The following is a 17,505-nucleotide window of genomic DNA, read 5'->3' on the forward strand; positions in this document are numbered from 1 at the left end:
GACTGTCACATCTGTCAGTGTGTTAAAGAGCAAATTACATTCCGGTTCCTCTTTACTGCCTTGGTGGTGAAACCCTCAAATACTATTTTTCTGGGTCAAATAAGTTTCCCAGGGAAGGTGGGACCTGTTCCGGTGGGACAATTTACATCTGAACTGGAGGGGGACAAATATTCTTGCAGGTAGATTTGCTAGAGAGGCTCCAGTGGATTTAAACTAGAGACAAGGGGGGAGAGAAAAAACAGTATAAGAACAGATGTATGGGAAAAGGAAGAAAAAGAAGATAGTAAAATTGTAAGAAAGAGCATTGTAAGAAAGGTGGATGAGCTTAGAGCATGGATTGATACCTGAAAATATGATGTTGTAGCTATTAGTGAAACATGGTTGCAAGAGGGGTGTGATTGGCAACAAAATATTCCTGGATTCCGTTGCTTCAGGTGTGATAGAATCAGAGGGACAAGAGGGGGAGGTGTTGCGTTGCTTGTCAGGGAAAATATTACAGCGGTGCTCTGGCAGGACAGATTGGAGGGCTCATCTAGGGAGACTGTTTGGGTGGAATTGAGGAATGGGAAGTTGTAGTTACACTTATAGGGGTGTATTATACACCACCTAATGTGGAGATAGACTTGGAGGAGCAAGCTTGTAAGGAGATAGCAGATATTTGTAGTAAGCACAAGGTTGGAGTTTGTAAAATGTGTGCAGGATAGTTTTTTGCAGCAATACATAGAGGTACCAACTAGAGAAAGGGCAGCATTGGATCTCCTGTTAGGGAATGAGATAGGTCAGGTGATGGAGGTATGTGTTGGGGAGCACTTTGAGTCCAGTGATCACAATGCCGTTAGTTTCAATATAATTATGGAGAAAGATAGGACTGGACCCAGGGTTGAGATTTTTGATTGGAGTAAGGCTAACTTTGAGGAAATCCAAAAGGATTTAGAAGGAGTGGATTGGGACAATTTGTTTTATGGGAAGGATGTAATAGAGGAATGGAGGTCATTTAAAGGTGAAATTTTGAGGGTACAGAATCTTTATGTTCCTGTTAGGTTGAAAGGGAAGGTTAAAAGTTTGAGAGAGCCATGGTTTTCAAGTGATATTGGAAACATGGTTCGGAAAAAGAGAGAGATCTGCAAGAAATACAGGCAGCATGGAGTAAATGAGGTGCTTGAGGTATATAAAGAATGTAAAACGAATCTTAAGAAAGAAATGAGAAAAGATAAAAGAAGATACGAGGTTGCTTTGGCAACTAAGGTGAAAATAAATCCAAAGAGTTTCTACGGTTATATTAATAGCAAAACAATAGTGAAGGGTAAAATTGATCCTTTAGTGAATCAGAGTGGACAGCTATGATAGATAGATAGATAGATAGATAGATACTTTATTCATCCCCATGGGGAAATTCAACATTTTTTCCAATGTCCCATACACTTGTTGTAGCAAAACTAATTACATACAATACTTAACTCAGTAAAAATATGATATGCATCTAAATCACTATCTCAAAAAGCATTAATAATAGCTTTTAAAAAGTTCTTAAGTCCTGGCGGTTGAATTGTAAAGCCTAATGGCATTGGGGAGTATTGACCTCTTCATCCTGTCTGAGGAGCATTGCATCGATAGTAACCTGTCGCTGAAACTGCTTCTCTGTCTCTGGATGGTGCTATGTAGAGGATGTTCAGAGTTTTCCATAATTGACCGTAGCCTACTCAGCGCCCTTCGCTCAGCTACCGATGTTAAACTCTCCAGTACTTTGCCCACGACAGAGCCCGCCTTCCTTACCAGCTTATTAAGACGTGAGGCGTCCCTCTTCTTAATGCTTCCTCCCCAACACGCCACCACAAAGAAGAGGGCGCTCTCCACAACTGACCTATAGAACATCTTCAGCATCTCACTACAGACATTGAATGATGCCAACCTTCTAAGGAAGTACAGTCGACTCTGTGCCTTCCTGCACAAGGCATCTGTGTTTGCAGTCCAGTCTAGCTTCTCGTCTAACTGTACTCCCAGATACTTGTAGGTCGTAACCTGCTCCACACATTCTCCATTAATGATCACTAATCATCATTAATGATGTGTGGAGCCAAAAGAGATGGGAGAGATTTTGAACAATTTTTTTCTTCGGTATTCACTCAGGAGAAGGATATTGAATTGGGTAAGGTAAGGGAAACAAGTAGGGAAGTTGTGGAAGCTATGATGATTAAATAAGAGGAAGTCCTAGCGCTTTTAAGGAATATAAAAGACGATAAGTCTCCGGGTCCTGACAGGGTATTCCCTAGGACCTTGAGGGAAGTTAGTGTAGAAACAGCAGTGACTCTGACGGAAATATTTCAGATGTCATTAGAAACGGGGATGGTGCCAGAGGATTGGCAAATTGCTCATGTGGTTCCATTGTTTAAAAAGGGTTCTAAGAGTAAACCTAACAATTATCGGCATGTATGTTTGACGTCAGTGGTGGGTAAATTAATGGAAAGTATTCTTAGAGATGGTATATATAATTATCTGGATAGACAGGGTCTCATTAGGAACAGTCAACATAGATTTGTGCGTGGAAGGTCATGTTTGACAAACCTTATTGAATTTTTTGAAGGGGTTACTAGGAAAGTTGACAAGGGTAAAGCAGTGGATGTTGTCTATATGGACTTCAGTAAGGCCTTTGACAAGGTTCCACATAGAAGGTTAATTAGGAAGGTTCAATGGTTAGGTATTAATATTGAAGTAATAACATGGATTCAATATTGGCTGGATGCAAGATGCCAGAGAGTAGTGGTGGATAACTGTTTGTCAGGTTGGAGGCCGGTGACTAGTGGTGTGCCTCGGGGATCTGTACTGGGTCCAGTGTTGTTTGTCACATACATTAATGATCTGGATGATGGAGTGGTAAATTGGATTAGTAAGTATGCAGATGATACTAAGATAGGTGGTGTTGAGGTTAATGAAGTAGGTTTTCAAAGCTGGCAGAGAGATTTAGGCCAGTTAGAAGAGTGGGTTGAAAGATGGCAGATGGAGTTTAATGCTGATAAGTGTGAGGTGCTACATTTTGGTAGGACTAATCAAAATAGAACATACATGGTAAATGGTAGGGCATTGAGGAATGTAGTAGAACAGAGTGGTCTAGGAATAATGGTGCATAGTTCCCTGAAGGTGGAATCTCATGTGGATAGGGTGGTGAAGAAATCTTTTGGTATGCTGGCCTTTATAAATCAGAGCATTTGGGATGTAATGTTAAAATTGTACAAGGCATTGGTAAGACCAAATTTGGAATATTGTGTACAGTCTGGTCACCAAATTATAGGAAAGATGTCAACAAAACAGAGAGAGTACAGAGAAGATTTACTAGAATGTTACCTGGGTTTCAGCACCTAAGTTACAGAGAAAGGTTGAACAAGTTAGGTCTTTATTCTTTGGAGCGTAGAAGGTTGAGGGGGTGACTTGATAGAGGTATTTAAAATGATGAGGAGGATAGGCAGGGTTGACGTGGTTAGGCTTTTTCCGTTGAGAGTAGGGGAGATTCAGACATGAGTTGAGAGTTAGGGGGCAAAAGTTTAGGGGTAACACGAGGGGGGACTTCTTTACTCAGAGGGTGGTAGCTGTGTGGAACGAGCTTCCAATAGAAGTGGTAGAGGCAGGTTCGATATTGCCCTTTAAAGTATCAATTGGATAGGTAAATGGAAAGGAAAGGAATAGAGGGTTATGGGTTGAGTGCAGGTCAGTGAGACTAGGTGAGTGTAAGTGTTCGGCATGGACTGGAAGGGCCGAGATGTTCTGTTTCCGTGCTGTAATTGTTATATAGTTATATTTTCCTTTTGGGCCTGGATATCGAGTCTATCCAATAAGTTTTACTGGTCACATATTCAGAATGGATTCCAGCATTTTCCTGAGAGCTGGAATGATGCAGATTAGCCAGTTTCCACTCTCCTTCCCTGTATTGAACAGTTGGGAATGGGGATCCCTGTCTTAGGACAAAGATCATTGAGCACTGAGATGAGAAATATTTCTGAAGTCTTGGATCTCTGCTCTGGGAAGGTGTCATTATCCACTTTCTGGGGATATCTGATAGGAAATCAGTGGAAAGGGTATCAAGGACCTGGGGACTGGATGGGAAGGTGGAGCTGAGGTTGATGATAATTCAGTGGGGCAGGGAGGTACAAGAGAATATGAGCCCTCTCCTGTTTCTATTTTCCTGGTTCCGGTATTCCAAACCTGTGATATAAAGACAGGCAAAGCATCCTTGTTGTTCATTGACTCTGAACCTGCTCATTAAGCCTGAGTTATGGACCAAGATCACTCTGTCCCTCCCCAGCACATTTCTGTTACCCATCCAATGGAATTCCCATTTCTCCACTGTAATTATCACCTGCTGAGGAAAGGGTTATTAAAGAAATCTGCTGACTGGGGTGGGGAGGTAGAGGTAAGTATGATTTTAGTGGTAGAATCCCTTTGGAGATGGTGGGCATTGCAGGGGATAGTGTGTGGGATGTGAAAGCTGATGGTGTGTTAGGGAAGGACAAGGAGACTTTTATCACTGTTAAAGATGGTGGGAAGATGGGTTGAGATCTGATGTTCTGGAAATGGCAGAGATGCGGCTGAGGGCAGCGTCGATAGTAAAGGGACAGAAACCCCATCCTTTGAAGAAGGAGGACATCTCTGATATCCTGGAAAACAAAGCCACATCCTGGGAACAGATGTGGTGGAGGCCAAGGAGCTGAGAAAATGGAACAGCATTTTTACATGAGGTGGATGGGGAGAGGGATAGTTGAGGTAATCGTGGGAATCAGTAGGTTTATAAAAGATGTCGGTTGACAGTTGGTCTCCAGACATGTAGACAGTGAGATTGAGAAAAGGGAGGGAGGAGTCAGAATGGGCCGAGTGAAATTAATGACAGGGTGTAAATTAGAGGCAAAGTTGATGACATTGACAAGTTCAGCATGGGTGCAGGAAGCAGCAGCAATGCAGTGAACAATGTAGTGGAGAAAGAGTTGGGGAGTATTCCTGGGGAAGGCTTAGTGCATGGACTGTTCTACATAATCACTGAAGAGGCAGGCATGGCTAGCACCCCTATGAGACTCATGGCTATCCCTCTAGTCTGGAGAAAGTGAGAGGAGGTGAAGGAAAATTGTTGAGAGTGAGGACCAGTCCTGCCAGATGGAGGTTGGAGCAGGGTGGTGGTGAAGTGGAATTAATTGGTTGTTTTGTTAAGAAAGAATTGGAGAGTTCTAACGCCTTCTTGATAGGGGATAGAAGTGACCAACCATGATGATGATGAAGATCCTCCTGTCTGTCAATACTGTTAAGGGTCCTGGCATTAACTATGTACTGACTCTTTATATTTGACCTCCCAAAGGGTATCAGCTCAGAACATGCCTGGATTAGACTCTACTTGCCATTTCTCCACCCATATCTGGAACTGACAATCTCTACACTATCAACACCAACAATCTTTGTATCTTCTGCGATCTTACTGATGCATAAAAGGCACAGGTCCCAGTATAGACCAGCACAACACCACTAGTCACAGACCTCAAGCCAGAGAAAGTCCCATTGACCATCACCCTCTCATTCATAGCCAAACCAATTCTGAATCCAAACAGCCAAGTCACTGTGGATCCTGTGCATTCTAATGGGGCAGTGGGGGCCCATTCAAGAAGGTCAGGTTGCATCTTTACTGCAGGCAAGCAATATCCTGGGCAGGATGTTCACCAGAACTATTCAGGAGGGTTTCAACGATTTTGGTAGGGGGACGGGAACCAGTCCCTTGGATAACAGAGTGGAGGGATTGAGAGGAAAGTATATGTCATGACCAGTAACAGGCAGGGCAAAGTAATTGAAACAATGGAAGGCATGTGTTGAAGTGTGTTTATTTTAATGCTGGGAGTATTATGGGTAAGAGTGATGAACTTAGAGCACAGACAGATAAATATATGGAACTGTGATGTTGTGGTCACCACAAAGACTTGATTGTGAGAGGGACTGGACTGGATGTTTAATATTACAGGATTCAGTGGGTTAGAACAGGTAGCGTGCAGGTAGAGTTGTTGGGGGGAGGTGCACTACTATTCAGGGTCATTCAGGTTGTATTGAGAGCATCCTGAACAGCTGCATCACTGCCTGGTTCAGAAAGTGCACCATCTTGGATCGTAGTACCCTGCAGCGGACAGTGAGGTCAGCTGAGAAGATCATCGGGGTCTCTCTTCCTGCCATTACAGACATTTACACCACATGCTATATTTGCAAAGCAAACAGCATTATGAAAGACCCCATGCACCCCTCATACGAACTCTTCTCCCTCCTGCCATCTAGTAAATGGCCCCAAAGCATTCAGGCTCTCACGACCAGACTACGTAACAGTTTCTTCCCCCAAGCTATCAGACTCCTCAATATGCAGAGCCTAGACTGACACCAACCTACTGCCCTCTACTGTGCCCATTGTTTTTGTTGTACTGCTATTATTTATTGTACTGCCTGCACTGTTTTGTGCACTTTATGCAGTCCTGTGTAGGTCTGTAGTCTAGTGTAGTTTTTGTGTTGTTTTATGTAGTTTCAGTGTAGTTCTTGTATTGTTTCATGTAGCACCATGGCCCTGGAAAACATCTCATTTTTACTGTGTACTGTACCAGCAGTTATGCTCAAAATGACAATAAAAAGTGACTTGACGAGCAGCACTCAGAGGCAACATGGGGGTGGGGGGGGCTCGACCACTGAGTCTCTATGGGTAGAACTCAAAAATAAGAAGGGTGGAATCTCTCTGATGGAATTGTAGTGCAGACAACACCCCCCCCCCCCCCCCACAATAGTCACTGGGACATTGAGGAATAGATCTGCAGGCTGACTAAGGAAAGGTGTAAAAATCAATAGGATTGTTGTCATGGGGATCTTCAACTTCCTTAATATAAACTGGAACCTTCTTAGTGGAAGAGGTTTAGATGGGGCAGAATTGGCATCCAGAAGGGTTTCTTAAATCAACATGTAGATCGTCCAACAAGAGAAGGGGCTGAACTGAACCTGGTGTTGTGCAACGAGCTTGACCAGGTGACCAACCAGTCAACAGGTGAGCAGACAGGGAACAGTGACCAGAACTCTTTAGTTTGAAGATGGCTACAGATAAGGATACGTATGGACCTTGTGGGAGAGGGTTAAATTGGAGCAGGGCAAATTACCGGAGCGTGAGGCAGGAACTAGTGAGATTTAATTGGGAACAGCTGTTATTGGGCAAGTCCACATCTGACACATGGAGAGTGTTTAAAGACCAGCAGCACAATACTGGACAGGTATGTTCCACTCTGAAGGAAGGACAAGGATGGCAAGGTAGGTGAACCTTGGATGTTGAGAGAAGGGATGGATTTAGTCAAGAAGGTTAGGGAAAGGTATATGAAGCTGAGGAAGCCAGAATCAAACAGGGCATCTGAAGGGAGGGATTAGGAAAGCAGGAGGGGCCCTTGGCAAGTAGGATTAAAGAGAATCCCAAGACATTCTATACAAGAGAATAAATGGGGAGAGGGTTGGACCCTTCAAGGAGAAGGGGAGTGGACACTTGCCTGGATGTGGGTGAGGTCCTCCATGAGTAAACATAGAAACATGGAAAATAGGTGCAGGAGTAGGACATTTGGCCCTTCGATCCTGCACCACCATTCAGTATGATCATGGCTGATCATCCAATTCAGAACCCTGTACCTGCTTTCTCTCCATACCCCTGATCCCTTTAGCCACAAGGGTCATATCTAACTCCCTTTTAAATATAGCCAACGAACTGGCCTCAACTGTTTCCTGTGGCAGAGAATTCCACAGATTCACCACTCTCTGTGTGAAGAAGTTTTTCCTCATCTCGGTCCTAAAAGGCTTCCCCTTTATCCTTAAACTGTGACCCCTCGTTCTGGACTTCCCCAACATCGGGAACAATCTTCCTGCATCTAGCCTGTCCAATTCCTTTAGAATTTTATTTGTTTCAATAAGATCCCCCCCCTCAATCTTCTAAATTCCAGCGAGTATAAGCCTAGTCGATCCAGTCTTTCTTCATATGAAAGTCCTGCCATCCCAGGAATCAATCTGGTGAACCTTCTTTGTACTCCTTCTAAGACAAGAATGTCTTTCCTCAGATTAGGGGATCAAAACTGCACACAATACTCCAGCTGTGGTCTCACCAAGGCCTTGTACAACTGCAGTAGAACGTCCCTGCTCCTGTACTCAAATCCTCTTGCTATGAATGCCAACATACCATTCACCTTTTTCACCACCTGCTGCACCTGCATGCCCACTTTCAATGACTGGTGTACAATGATGCCCAGGTCTCGTTGCACCTCCCCTTTTCCTAATCAGCCACCATTCAGATAATAATCTGTTTTCCTGTTCTTGCAACTAAAGTGGATAACCTCACATTTAACCACATTAAATTGCATCTGCCATGAATTTACCCACTCACCTAACCTATCCAAGTCACCCTGCATCCTCTTAGCATCCTCCTCACAGCTAAAACTGCCACGCAGCTTTGTGTCATCCGCAAACTTGGAGATGCTGCATTCAATTCCCTCGTCTAAATCATTAATATATATTGTAAACAACTGGGGTCCCAGCACTGAGCCTTGCGGTACCCCACCAGTCACTGCCTGCCATTCTGAAAAGGTCCCATTTATTCCCACTCTTTGCTTTCTGTCTGCCAACCAATTCTCTATCCACATCAATACCATACCCCCAATACCGTGTGCTTTAAGTTTGCACACTAATCTCCTGTGTGGGACCTTGTCAAAAGCCTTTTGAAAATCCAAATATACCACATCCACTGGTTCTCCCCTATCCACTCTACTAGTTACATCCTCAAAAAATTCTATAAGATTCGTTAGACATGATTTTCCTTTCATAAATCCATGCTGACTTTGTCCAATGATTTCACGGCTTTCCAAATGTGCTGTTATCACATTTTTGACAACTGATTCTAGCATTTTCCCCACCACCGATGTCAGGCTAACCAGTCTATAATTCCCCGGTTTCTCTCTCCCTTTTTTAAAAAGTGGGGTTACATTAGCCACCCTCCAATCCTCAGGAACTAATCCAGAATCTAAAGAGTTTTGAAAAATTATCACTAATGCATCCACTATTTCTTGGGCTACTTCCTTAAGCACTCTGGGATGCAGACCATCTGGCCCTGGGGATTTATCTACCTTTAATCCCTTCAATTTACCTAACACCACTTCCCTTCTAACATGTATTTCCCTCCATCTCACTAGACCCTCGGTCCCCTACTATTTCCCAAAGATTATTTATATACTCCTTAGTGAAGACAGAACCGAAGTAGTTGTTCAACTGGTCTGCCATGTCCTTGTTCCCTATGATCAATTCACCTGTTTCTGACTGTAAGTGACCTACATTTGTCTTAACCAATCTTTTTTCTTTTCACATATCTATAAATGCTTTTACAGTCAGTTTTTATGTTCCCTGCCAGCTTTCTCTCATAATATTTTTTCCCTTTCCTAATTAAGCCCTTTATCCTCCTTTGCTGAATTCTGAATTTCTCCCAGTCCTCAGGTGTGCCGCTTTTTCTGGCTAATTTGTATGTTTCTTCTTTGGTCTTGATACTATCCCTAATTTCCGTTGTCAGCCACAGGTGCACTACCTTCCCTGGTTTATTATTTTGCCAAACTGGGATGAACACTTGTTGTAGTTCATCCATGTGATCTTTAAATGCTTGCCATTGCATATCCACCATCAACCCTTCAAGTATCATTTGCCAGTCTATCTTGCTAATTCACGTCTCATACCTTCAAAGTTACCCTTCTTTAAGTTCAGAACCTTTGTTCCTGAATTAACTATGTCACTCTCCATGTTAATGAAGAATTCCACCATATTATGGTCACTCTTACCCAAGGGGCCTTGCACAAGATTGCTAACTAACCCTTCCTCATTGCTCAATACCCAGTCTAGAATCGCCTGCTCTCTGGTTGGATCCTCGACATGTTGGTTCAGAAAACCATCCCGTATACATTCCAAGAAATCCTCTTCCTCAGCACCCTTACCAATTTAGTTCACTCAATCTATATGTAGATTGAAGTCACCATCATAACTGCTGTTCCTTTATTGCACGCATTTCTAATTTCCTGTTTAACACCATCCCCAACCTCACTACTACTGTTAGGTGGCCTGTACACAACTCCCACCAGCATTTTCTGTCCCTTAGTGTTATGCACCTCTACCGATATCGATTCCACATCCTCCAGGCTGATGCCCTTCCTTTCTATTGTGTTAATCTCCTCTCGAACCAGCAGAGCTACCCTACCTCCTTTTCTTTCCTGTCTATCCCTCCTGAATATTGAATATCCTTAGATGTTGAGCTCCCATCCTTGGTCACCCTGGAGCCATGTCTCTGTGATCCCAACTATATCATATTCATTCATAACTATCTGCACATTCAATTCATCCACCTTGTTATGAATGCTCCTTGCATTGACATACAAAGCCTACAGGCTTGTTTTTACAACACTCTTAGCCCTTATACAATTATGTTGAAAAGTGGCCCTTTTTGCTTTTTGCCCTGGATTTGCCTGCCGGCTACTTTTACTTTTCACTTTACTACTTTTTGCTTCTACCCTCATTTTACACCCCTCTGTCTCTCTGCACTTGTTCCCATCCCTCTAAGACATTAGTTTAAATCCTCCTGAATATCAGTAGCAAACACTCCTCCTGGGACATTGGTTCCAGTCCAGCCTAGGTGCAGACCATCCTGTTTGTACCGGTCCCACCTCCCCCAGAACTGTTTTACCCTTGACAACTTTCCTAGTAACCTCTTCAAAAAATTCAATAAGATTTTTCAAACATGACCTTCCACGCACAAATCCATGTTGACTGTTCCTAATCAGATAGATAGATAGATAGATACTTTATTCATCCCCATGGGGAAATTCAACATTTTTTCCAATGTCCCATACACTTGTTGTAGCAAAAAAAAAACTAATTACATACATACTTCACTCAGTAATAATATGATATGCATCTAAATCACTACTCAAAAAGCATTAATAAAAAGTTCTTAATTCCTGGCAGTTGAATTGTAAAGCCTAATTGCATTGGGGAGTATTGACCTCTTCATCCTGTCTGAGGAGCATTGCATCGATAGTAACCTGTCGCTGAAACTGCTTCTCTGTCTCTGGATGGTGCTATGTAGAGGATGTTCAGGGTTTTCCATAATTGACCGTAGCCTACTCAGCGCCCTTCGCTCAGCTACCGATGTTAAACTCTCCAGTACTTTGCCCACGACAGAGCCCGCCTTCCTTACCAGCTTATTAAGACGTGAGGCGTCCTTCTTCTTAATGCTTCCTCCCCAACACGCCACCACAAAGAAGAGGGCGCTCTCAACAACTGACCTATAGAACATCTTCAGCATCTCACTGCAGACATTGAATGACGCCAACCTTCTAAGGAAGTACAGTCGACTCTGTGCCTTCCTGCACAAGGCATCTGTGTTGGCAGTCCAGTCTAGCTTTTCGTCTAACTGTACTCCCAGATACTTGTAGGTCTTAACCTGCTCCACACATTCTCCATTAATGATCACTGGCTCCATATGAGGCCTAGATCTCCTAAAGTCCACCACCATCTCCTTGGTCTTGGTGATATTGAGACGCAGGTAGTTTGAGTTGCACCATATCACAAAGTCCTGTATCAGTTTCCTATACTCCTCCTCCTGTCCATTCCTGACACACCCCACTATGGCCGTGTCATCAGCGAACTTCTGCACATGGCAGGACTCCGAGTTATATTGGAAGTCTGATGTGTACAGGGTGAACAGGACCGGAGAGAGTACGGTTCCCTGTGGCGCTCCCGTGCTACTGATCACCGTGTCAGACCTACAGTCTCCCAACCGCACATACTGAGGTCTCTCTGTCAAGTAGTCCACTATCCAATCCACCATGTGAGAGTCTACTCCCATCTCCGTTAGTTTGTGCTTTAAGATCTTGGGCTGGATGGTGTTAAAGGCACTAGAGAAGTCAAGGAATGTAATCCTCACAGCACAACTGACCCCATCTAGGTGAGAGAGAGATTTGTGCATCAAATACGTGATAGCATCCTCCACTCCCACCTTCTCCTTATATGCAAACTGAAGCGGATCCCGGGCATGCCTGGTTTGTGGCCTCAGATTCTGTATTATCAGCCGCTCCATGGTCTTCATCACGTGCGACGTCAAGGCAACAGGTCTGAAGTCATTCAACTCCTTTGGTTGTGGTTTCTTCGGTACCGGGACAATCCACTGTCTGGGTACTCTTCTCTGATCTAGACTCATGTTGAAGATGCGCTGTAGTGGTTCTCCCAGTTCAGTCGCACAGGCCCTCAGTACTCGTGGGGAAACTCCATCCGGTCCAGCCGCCTTGCTGGTACAGATCTTCCTCAGTTGACCTTGTCTATCGAGGTAATTATATATACCATCTCTAAGAATACTTTCCATTAACTTACCCACCACTGACATCAAACTTACAGGCCAATAATTGCTAGGTTTACTCTTAGAACCCTTTTTAAACAATGGAACATCATGAGCAATACGCCAATCCTCCGGCACCATCCCCGTTTCTAACGACATTTGAAATATTTGTCAGAGCCCCTGCTATTTCTACACTAACTTCCCTCAAGGTCCTAGGGAATATCCTGTCAGGACACAGAGACTTATCCACTTTTATATTTCTTAAAAGCACCAGCACTTCCTCTTCTTTAATCATCATAACTTCCCTACTTGTTTCCCTTACCTTACACAATTCAATATCCTTCTCCTTAGTGAATACCAGAGAAAAGAAATTGTTCAAAATCTCCCCAGTCTCTTTTGGCTCCACACGTAGCTGTCCACTCTGATTCTTTAAGGGATCAATTTTATCCCTCACTATCATTTTGCTATTAATGTAACTGTAGAAACCCTTTGGATTTATTCTCACCTTACTTGCCAAAGCAACCTCGTATCTTGTTTAGCTTTTCTCATTTTGTTCTTAAGGTTCATTTTACATTCTTTATATTCCTCGAGCACCTCATTTCCTCCATGCTGCCGATATTTCTTGTAAATTTCTCTCTTTTTCCAAACCAAGTTTCCAATATCCTTTGAAAACCATGGCTCTCTCAAACTTTCAAACTTTCCTTTCAACCTACCAGGAACATAAAGATTCCGTACCCTCAAATTTTCACCTTTAAATTACCTCCATTTCTCTATTACATCCTTCCCATAAAACAAATTGTCGCAATCCACTCCTTCTAAATCCTTTCGCATCTCCTCAAAGTTAGCCTTTCTCCAATCAAAAATCTCAACCTTTGGTCCAGACCTATCCATCTCCATAATTATATTGAAACTAATGGCATTGTGATCACTGGACCCGAAGTGCTCCCCAACACTACCTCCGTCACCTGACCTATCTCATTCCCTAACAGGAGATCCAAAGCTGCCCCTTCTCTAGTTGATACCTCTATGTATTGCTGCAAAAGACTATCATGAACACATTTTACAAACTCCAAACCATCCAGCCCTTTTCCAGAATGGGCTTCCCAGTCTATGTGTGGAAAATTAAAATCTCCCACAATCACAACCTTGTGCTTACTATCAATATCTGCTATCTCCTTACAAACTTGCGCCTCCAATTCTCGCTCCACATTAGGCAGTCTATAATACACCCCTGTAAGTGTTACTACACCTTTCCCATTCCTCAATTCCACCCAAATAGCCTCCCTAGACGAGCCCTCTAATCTATCCTGCCAGATCACTGCTGTAATATTTTCTCTGGCAAGCAATGTAACACCTCCCCCTCTTGACCCTCTGATTCTATCACACCTGAAGCAGTAAAATCCAGGAATATCATGTGGGAGGTTCATCAGGAAAGTTAATTTCCTTGGCATTCAACCTGAGACAGTACATTGGATTAGACATGGGCTTTGTGGGAGAAGTTAGAGATTGGTAGTGGATGCCAGCCTCTCCAACTAAAGGCCTGTGACTAGCGGTGTGCTGCAGAGAGCGGCACTGAGTCTGTTGTTCTTTGTCATCTATGTTAACGATATAGTTAATTCGATCAGCAAATTTGGGATGACACCAAGCTTGGGGGTGTAGTAGACAGTGACGTATACTATCAGAGGTTGCAGTGGGATCTGGATGATCTGGATAAATGGGATGAAAATGTCAGATTGAATTTAATGCAGACATGTGTGAGGGTAGATCTTAAGCAGTGAGCAGTAGGGCACTGAGGAGTGGGGTAGAACAAAGTTTCTAGGAATACAGGTCCATAATTCATTGAAAGTGGTTTTACAGGTAGATAGCATTGTAAAGGAAGCTTTTGGCGCATTGGCCTTCATAGATCAAATTATTGAACACAGAAGTTGGGATGTCGTGTTGAAGTTGTATAAGATGCTGCTGAGGCCTGATTTGGAGTATTGTGTGCAGTTTTGGTCATCTACCTACAGCAAGGATGTGAATAATATTGAAAAAGTACAGAGAAAATTTACAAGGATTTTGCTTGGACTGTGAGTTATAAGGAGAGATTGAATAGATTAGACTTTATTCCTCGGAATGTAGAGGACTGAAGGAAGATTTGATAGAGGTGTACAAAATTATGAGGGTCTGGATAGGGTAAATGCAAGCAGACATTGTGCACTGAGGTTATGTGAGACAACAACCAGAGGTCATGAGTTAAGGGTGAAAGGTGAAATGTTTAAGGGGAACATGGGGGGGAAGCTTCTTCACTCAGAGTGGTGAGACTGTGAAACGAGCTGCCAGCACAAGTGGTGGATACATTTTCTGTGACTCCTTCATGAATACACACAACAGATTCCACCCCATCTCCCCATCTAAACCTTTAACAGCACGGCAGTCTCAGTCCATGTTAGGGAAGATAAAATCCCTGACTGTGACAACAGCATTATTCGTACAACTCTCCATAATCTCCCTGCATATTTGTTTTTCTCATTCCAGTCACTGTTTAGAAGACCTATAGTGCAATCCCGACAATGTAAATCGTCCTCTTCTTATTTCTCAGACCCACCCAGAAATCTTCACAAGATGATCCTCCAGGAAATTCATCTCAGGCTGTTTTCTCAATATCCTCAAAGAAAAATAGAATTTTCTCTTGGATATCCTCTAATACCTCTGGGAAATTTGCAGTGGGGTCATCTCAGACTGTTGCTGTGATATCCTCATTCACAAATACAATTCCCTCCAGGGCTTTGAGACAAGAACACAACAGCCATGAGTTTATATCTTCAAGCTGTCATTGAGAATTTGATCTTGAAATGCAAAAAGATTAATGAGTGTTTTTAACCTTCCATTTCAGAATTTTCAAAGGATGTCTGCTTTCACCAGCCAAGGATGGATGAGAGGTAGGCTCCCATAATTGTTGTGTGTGATCCCAACTGGACAGAGAGAAATGTGATGATTTCTTTAACCCGTTTCACAGAGACAGCTGATGCTCTCCCTCCCTGGTCTTTGGCAGGAACATGGAGTCTCTGAAGAACTTCCTTGCGAACTACAAACCTCCCAAGAGTGGTGTGGACAGGATAAACATCCTGTTGTTCAACTTACGGGGGTCTGAGGAACTATCTGTTATCAATGCTTTCTTCTCGGCTCTGTATGGACATTCATCAACCAGCACCGATGTCCTGATGGGAGACAGTACCGATTTTCCGGAACAACAGGTATCCGCACTATTGTTCATTTAATATGAACTCACAAACTTTATATGCTGCTGGCCAGGCTGTGTTCATGTCTACTCCCCGTCTCCCTGATGTACCTGAACGGTACCATAACCTTCACTCCAATCTATTGTCGGGAAAACATCTCAGGACGTCCTGAGACTGGGAAAGTTGGCAGTTAAATGCAAGTTCCTGATATCAGTGATCAATTAGCTGGGAGTCATGGGGTCTGACTGGGTGAGGACAGCAGGTTTCACTCACAAATGGACAGAACTGGACGGTTTGGATATTTACACTGAACAACAGCCTCACACTCACTCTCACTGAGTCCAGATAGAACAAGGAACATGGAACAATACAGCACAGGAATAGGTCCTTCGGCCCACACTGTTGTGCTGAACCAGTTAAATAAGTAATCAAATGGCCAACAACTATTCCCTGGAGTTCAGGAGAATGAGGGGGGATCTCATAGCAACATTCCGAAAGTTAAATGGCCTGAAAAGACTAGAGATTGCAAAGTTATTCCCCATGGTAGAGGATTCTAGGACAAGAGGGCACAACTTCAGGATTGAAGGATGTACTTTTAGAACTGAGATGCAGAGAAATTTCTTTAGTCAGAGGGTGGTAAATCTGTGGAACTTTTTGCCATGAGCGGCTGTACAGGCCAAGTCTTTGAGTGTGTAACATTCTGGCTCGATTAACTCATGGTCATCTACGGAACGCTGCTGTCTGCCCCTCGAAACGGTGTAATCATGTTTGTGTGGATGCTGTGTAATGTATTCTGGTACAAACCCACAACATAGTATATCAGACAGTACACAATATGGAATATAATGATTACACTTCATAACTGTTACTTTGGCTAAATGGTTAACAGAGAAACAGAATATAAAAGGAAAAGGCGCTGCTTTTAATAAAATAGTTTGTGCACAAATAAACCGTTGGAGTTCACGCAGCAGGTAGTCCTCCACCAAGCAATCTCTTCCGAACTCCTCGACCCTCGGACTGGGACCAACCACAGTGGTCTACCAGAGCACTTCCCGCACGTCCTTCCACTTTGCTTCTCCCGAATCTCCTGCGCACCAACCCCGTTTCCCACACCTAAAGATAGAATAACAAGACTCCCATTGGTTAATTCCCCCATTATTAGTAGTTATAACCCAAACATTTCAGCTACAGATAACATTACCTCATAGTTAACATTACAGAAAAGCCATTTCATTATTAGCAGTGAATATTACAGTTATTATTACTGAGAACCCTACATTCTCCCCTTGACGAATTTAGTCATGCCCTCATGACGTTCAGATAATTCGCCAACCCTTCCTGCAAAACACAGAGCCCAATCCAAGTACAGAAAGCAGTGGCATAACTTCCCAAAACAGTAGAGATCACACCCTGTTCCCTGGGTGCTATCTAGGGAGGGTTCCTACTTCTCTGAGACCTGCATACCCCCTCTTCTAACTCTTCCACCTCAGCCACTACGGGGGACCCTTTGGAGCTATGGGGCGAACCCTCCCATGAGAGGTCACTCAAACCCCTCTGCACCCCGGAATCCTCTGTCTCTTGTTCAGGCACCACTTCCTCTCTACTAGAGTCCTGCTGCACTTCCTGCTGGCCACCCATAGCTCCCCTCGCCTCACCTGACGCAGTGGGAGAAGGGCCTGGAGTCTCTTCCTCCATCACGAGGGAGCTAATGAATGGCAGCATGTACAATCCAAGTTATCATCGACCGAATCCGTATCCTTTTCAGGGTCCGGGCCGGTGCAGGCTCTTTCACGGTGCACCTCTTGTCCTGATGGAGAATCTTGACAGGCCCCTTCTCGTCCTCGGGCCTCACCCGGAAAACCAGTAGGTTTGGCACCTGGCTTTCCACATACATAT

General features: G+C 43.6%; 2 protein-coding genes across 2 annotated transcripts in view; both read left to right on the forward strand.

The window, feature by feature from the left end:
- The window catches only part of LOC140732106 (uncharacterized), an 843,203-nt gene that overhangs the window by 427,836 nt on the left and 397,862 nt on the right, over positions 1-17,505 (forward strand). The window lies entirely within an intron of this gene.
- The window catches only part of LOC140736261 (uncharacterized), a 54,241-nt gene that overhangs the window by 13,222 nt on the left and 23,514 nt on the right, over positions 1-17,505 (forward strand). Inside the window, exons 7-8 of the mRNA XM_073062205.1 lie at positions 15,264-15,309; positions 15,423-15,624. Of these exons, the coding sequence (XP_072918306.1) occupies positions 15,264-15,309; positions 15,423-15,624 (248 nt within the window). The remainder of the gene's footprint in view (positions 1-15,263; positions 15,310-15,422; positions 15,625-17,505) is intronic.

This window comes from Hemitrygon akajei, chromosome 1 (genome assembly GCF_048418815.1).
Source record: "Hemitrygon akajei chromosome 1, sHemAka1.3, whole genome shotgun sequence".
In the NCBI taxonomy this organism is placed as follows: domain Eukaryota; kingdom Metazoa; phylum Chordata; class Chondrichthyes; order Myliobatiformes; family Dasyatidae; genus Hemitrygon; species Hemitrygon akajei.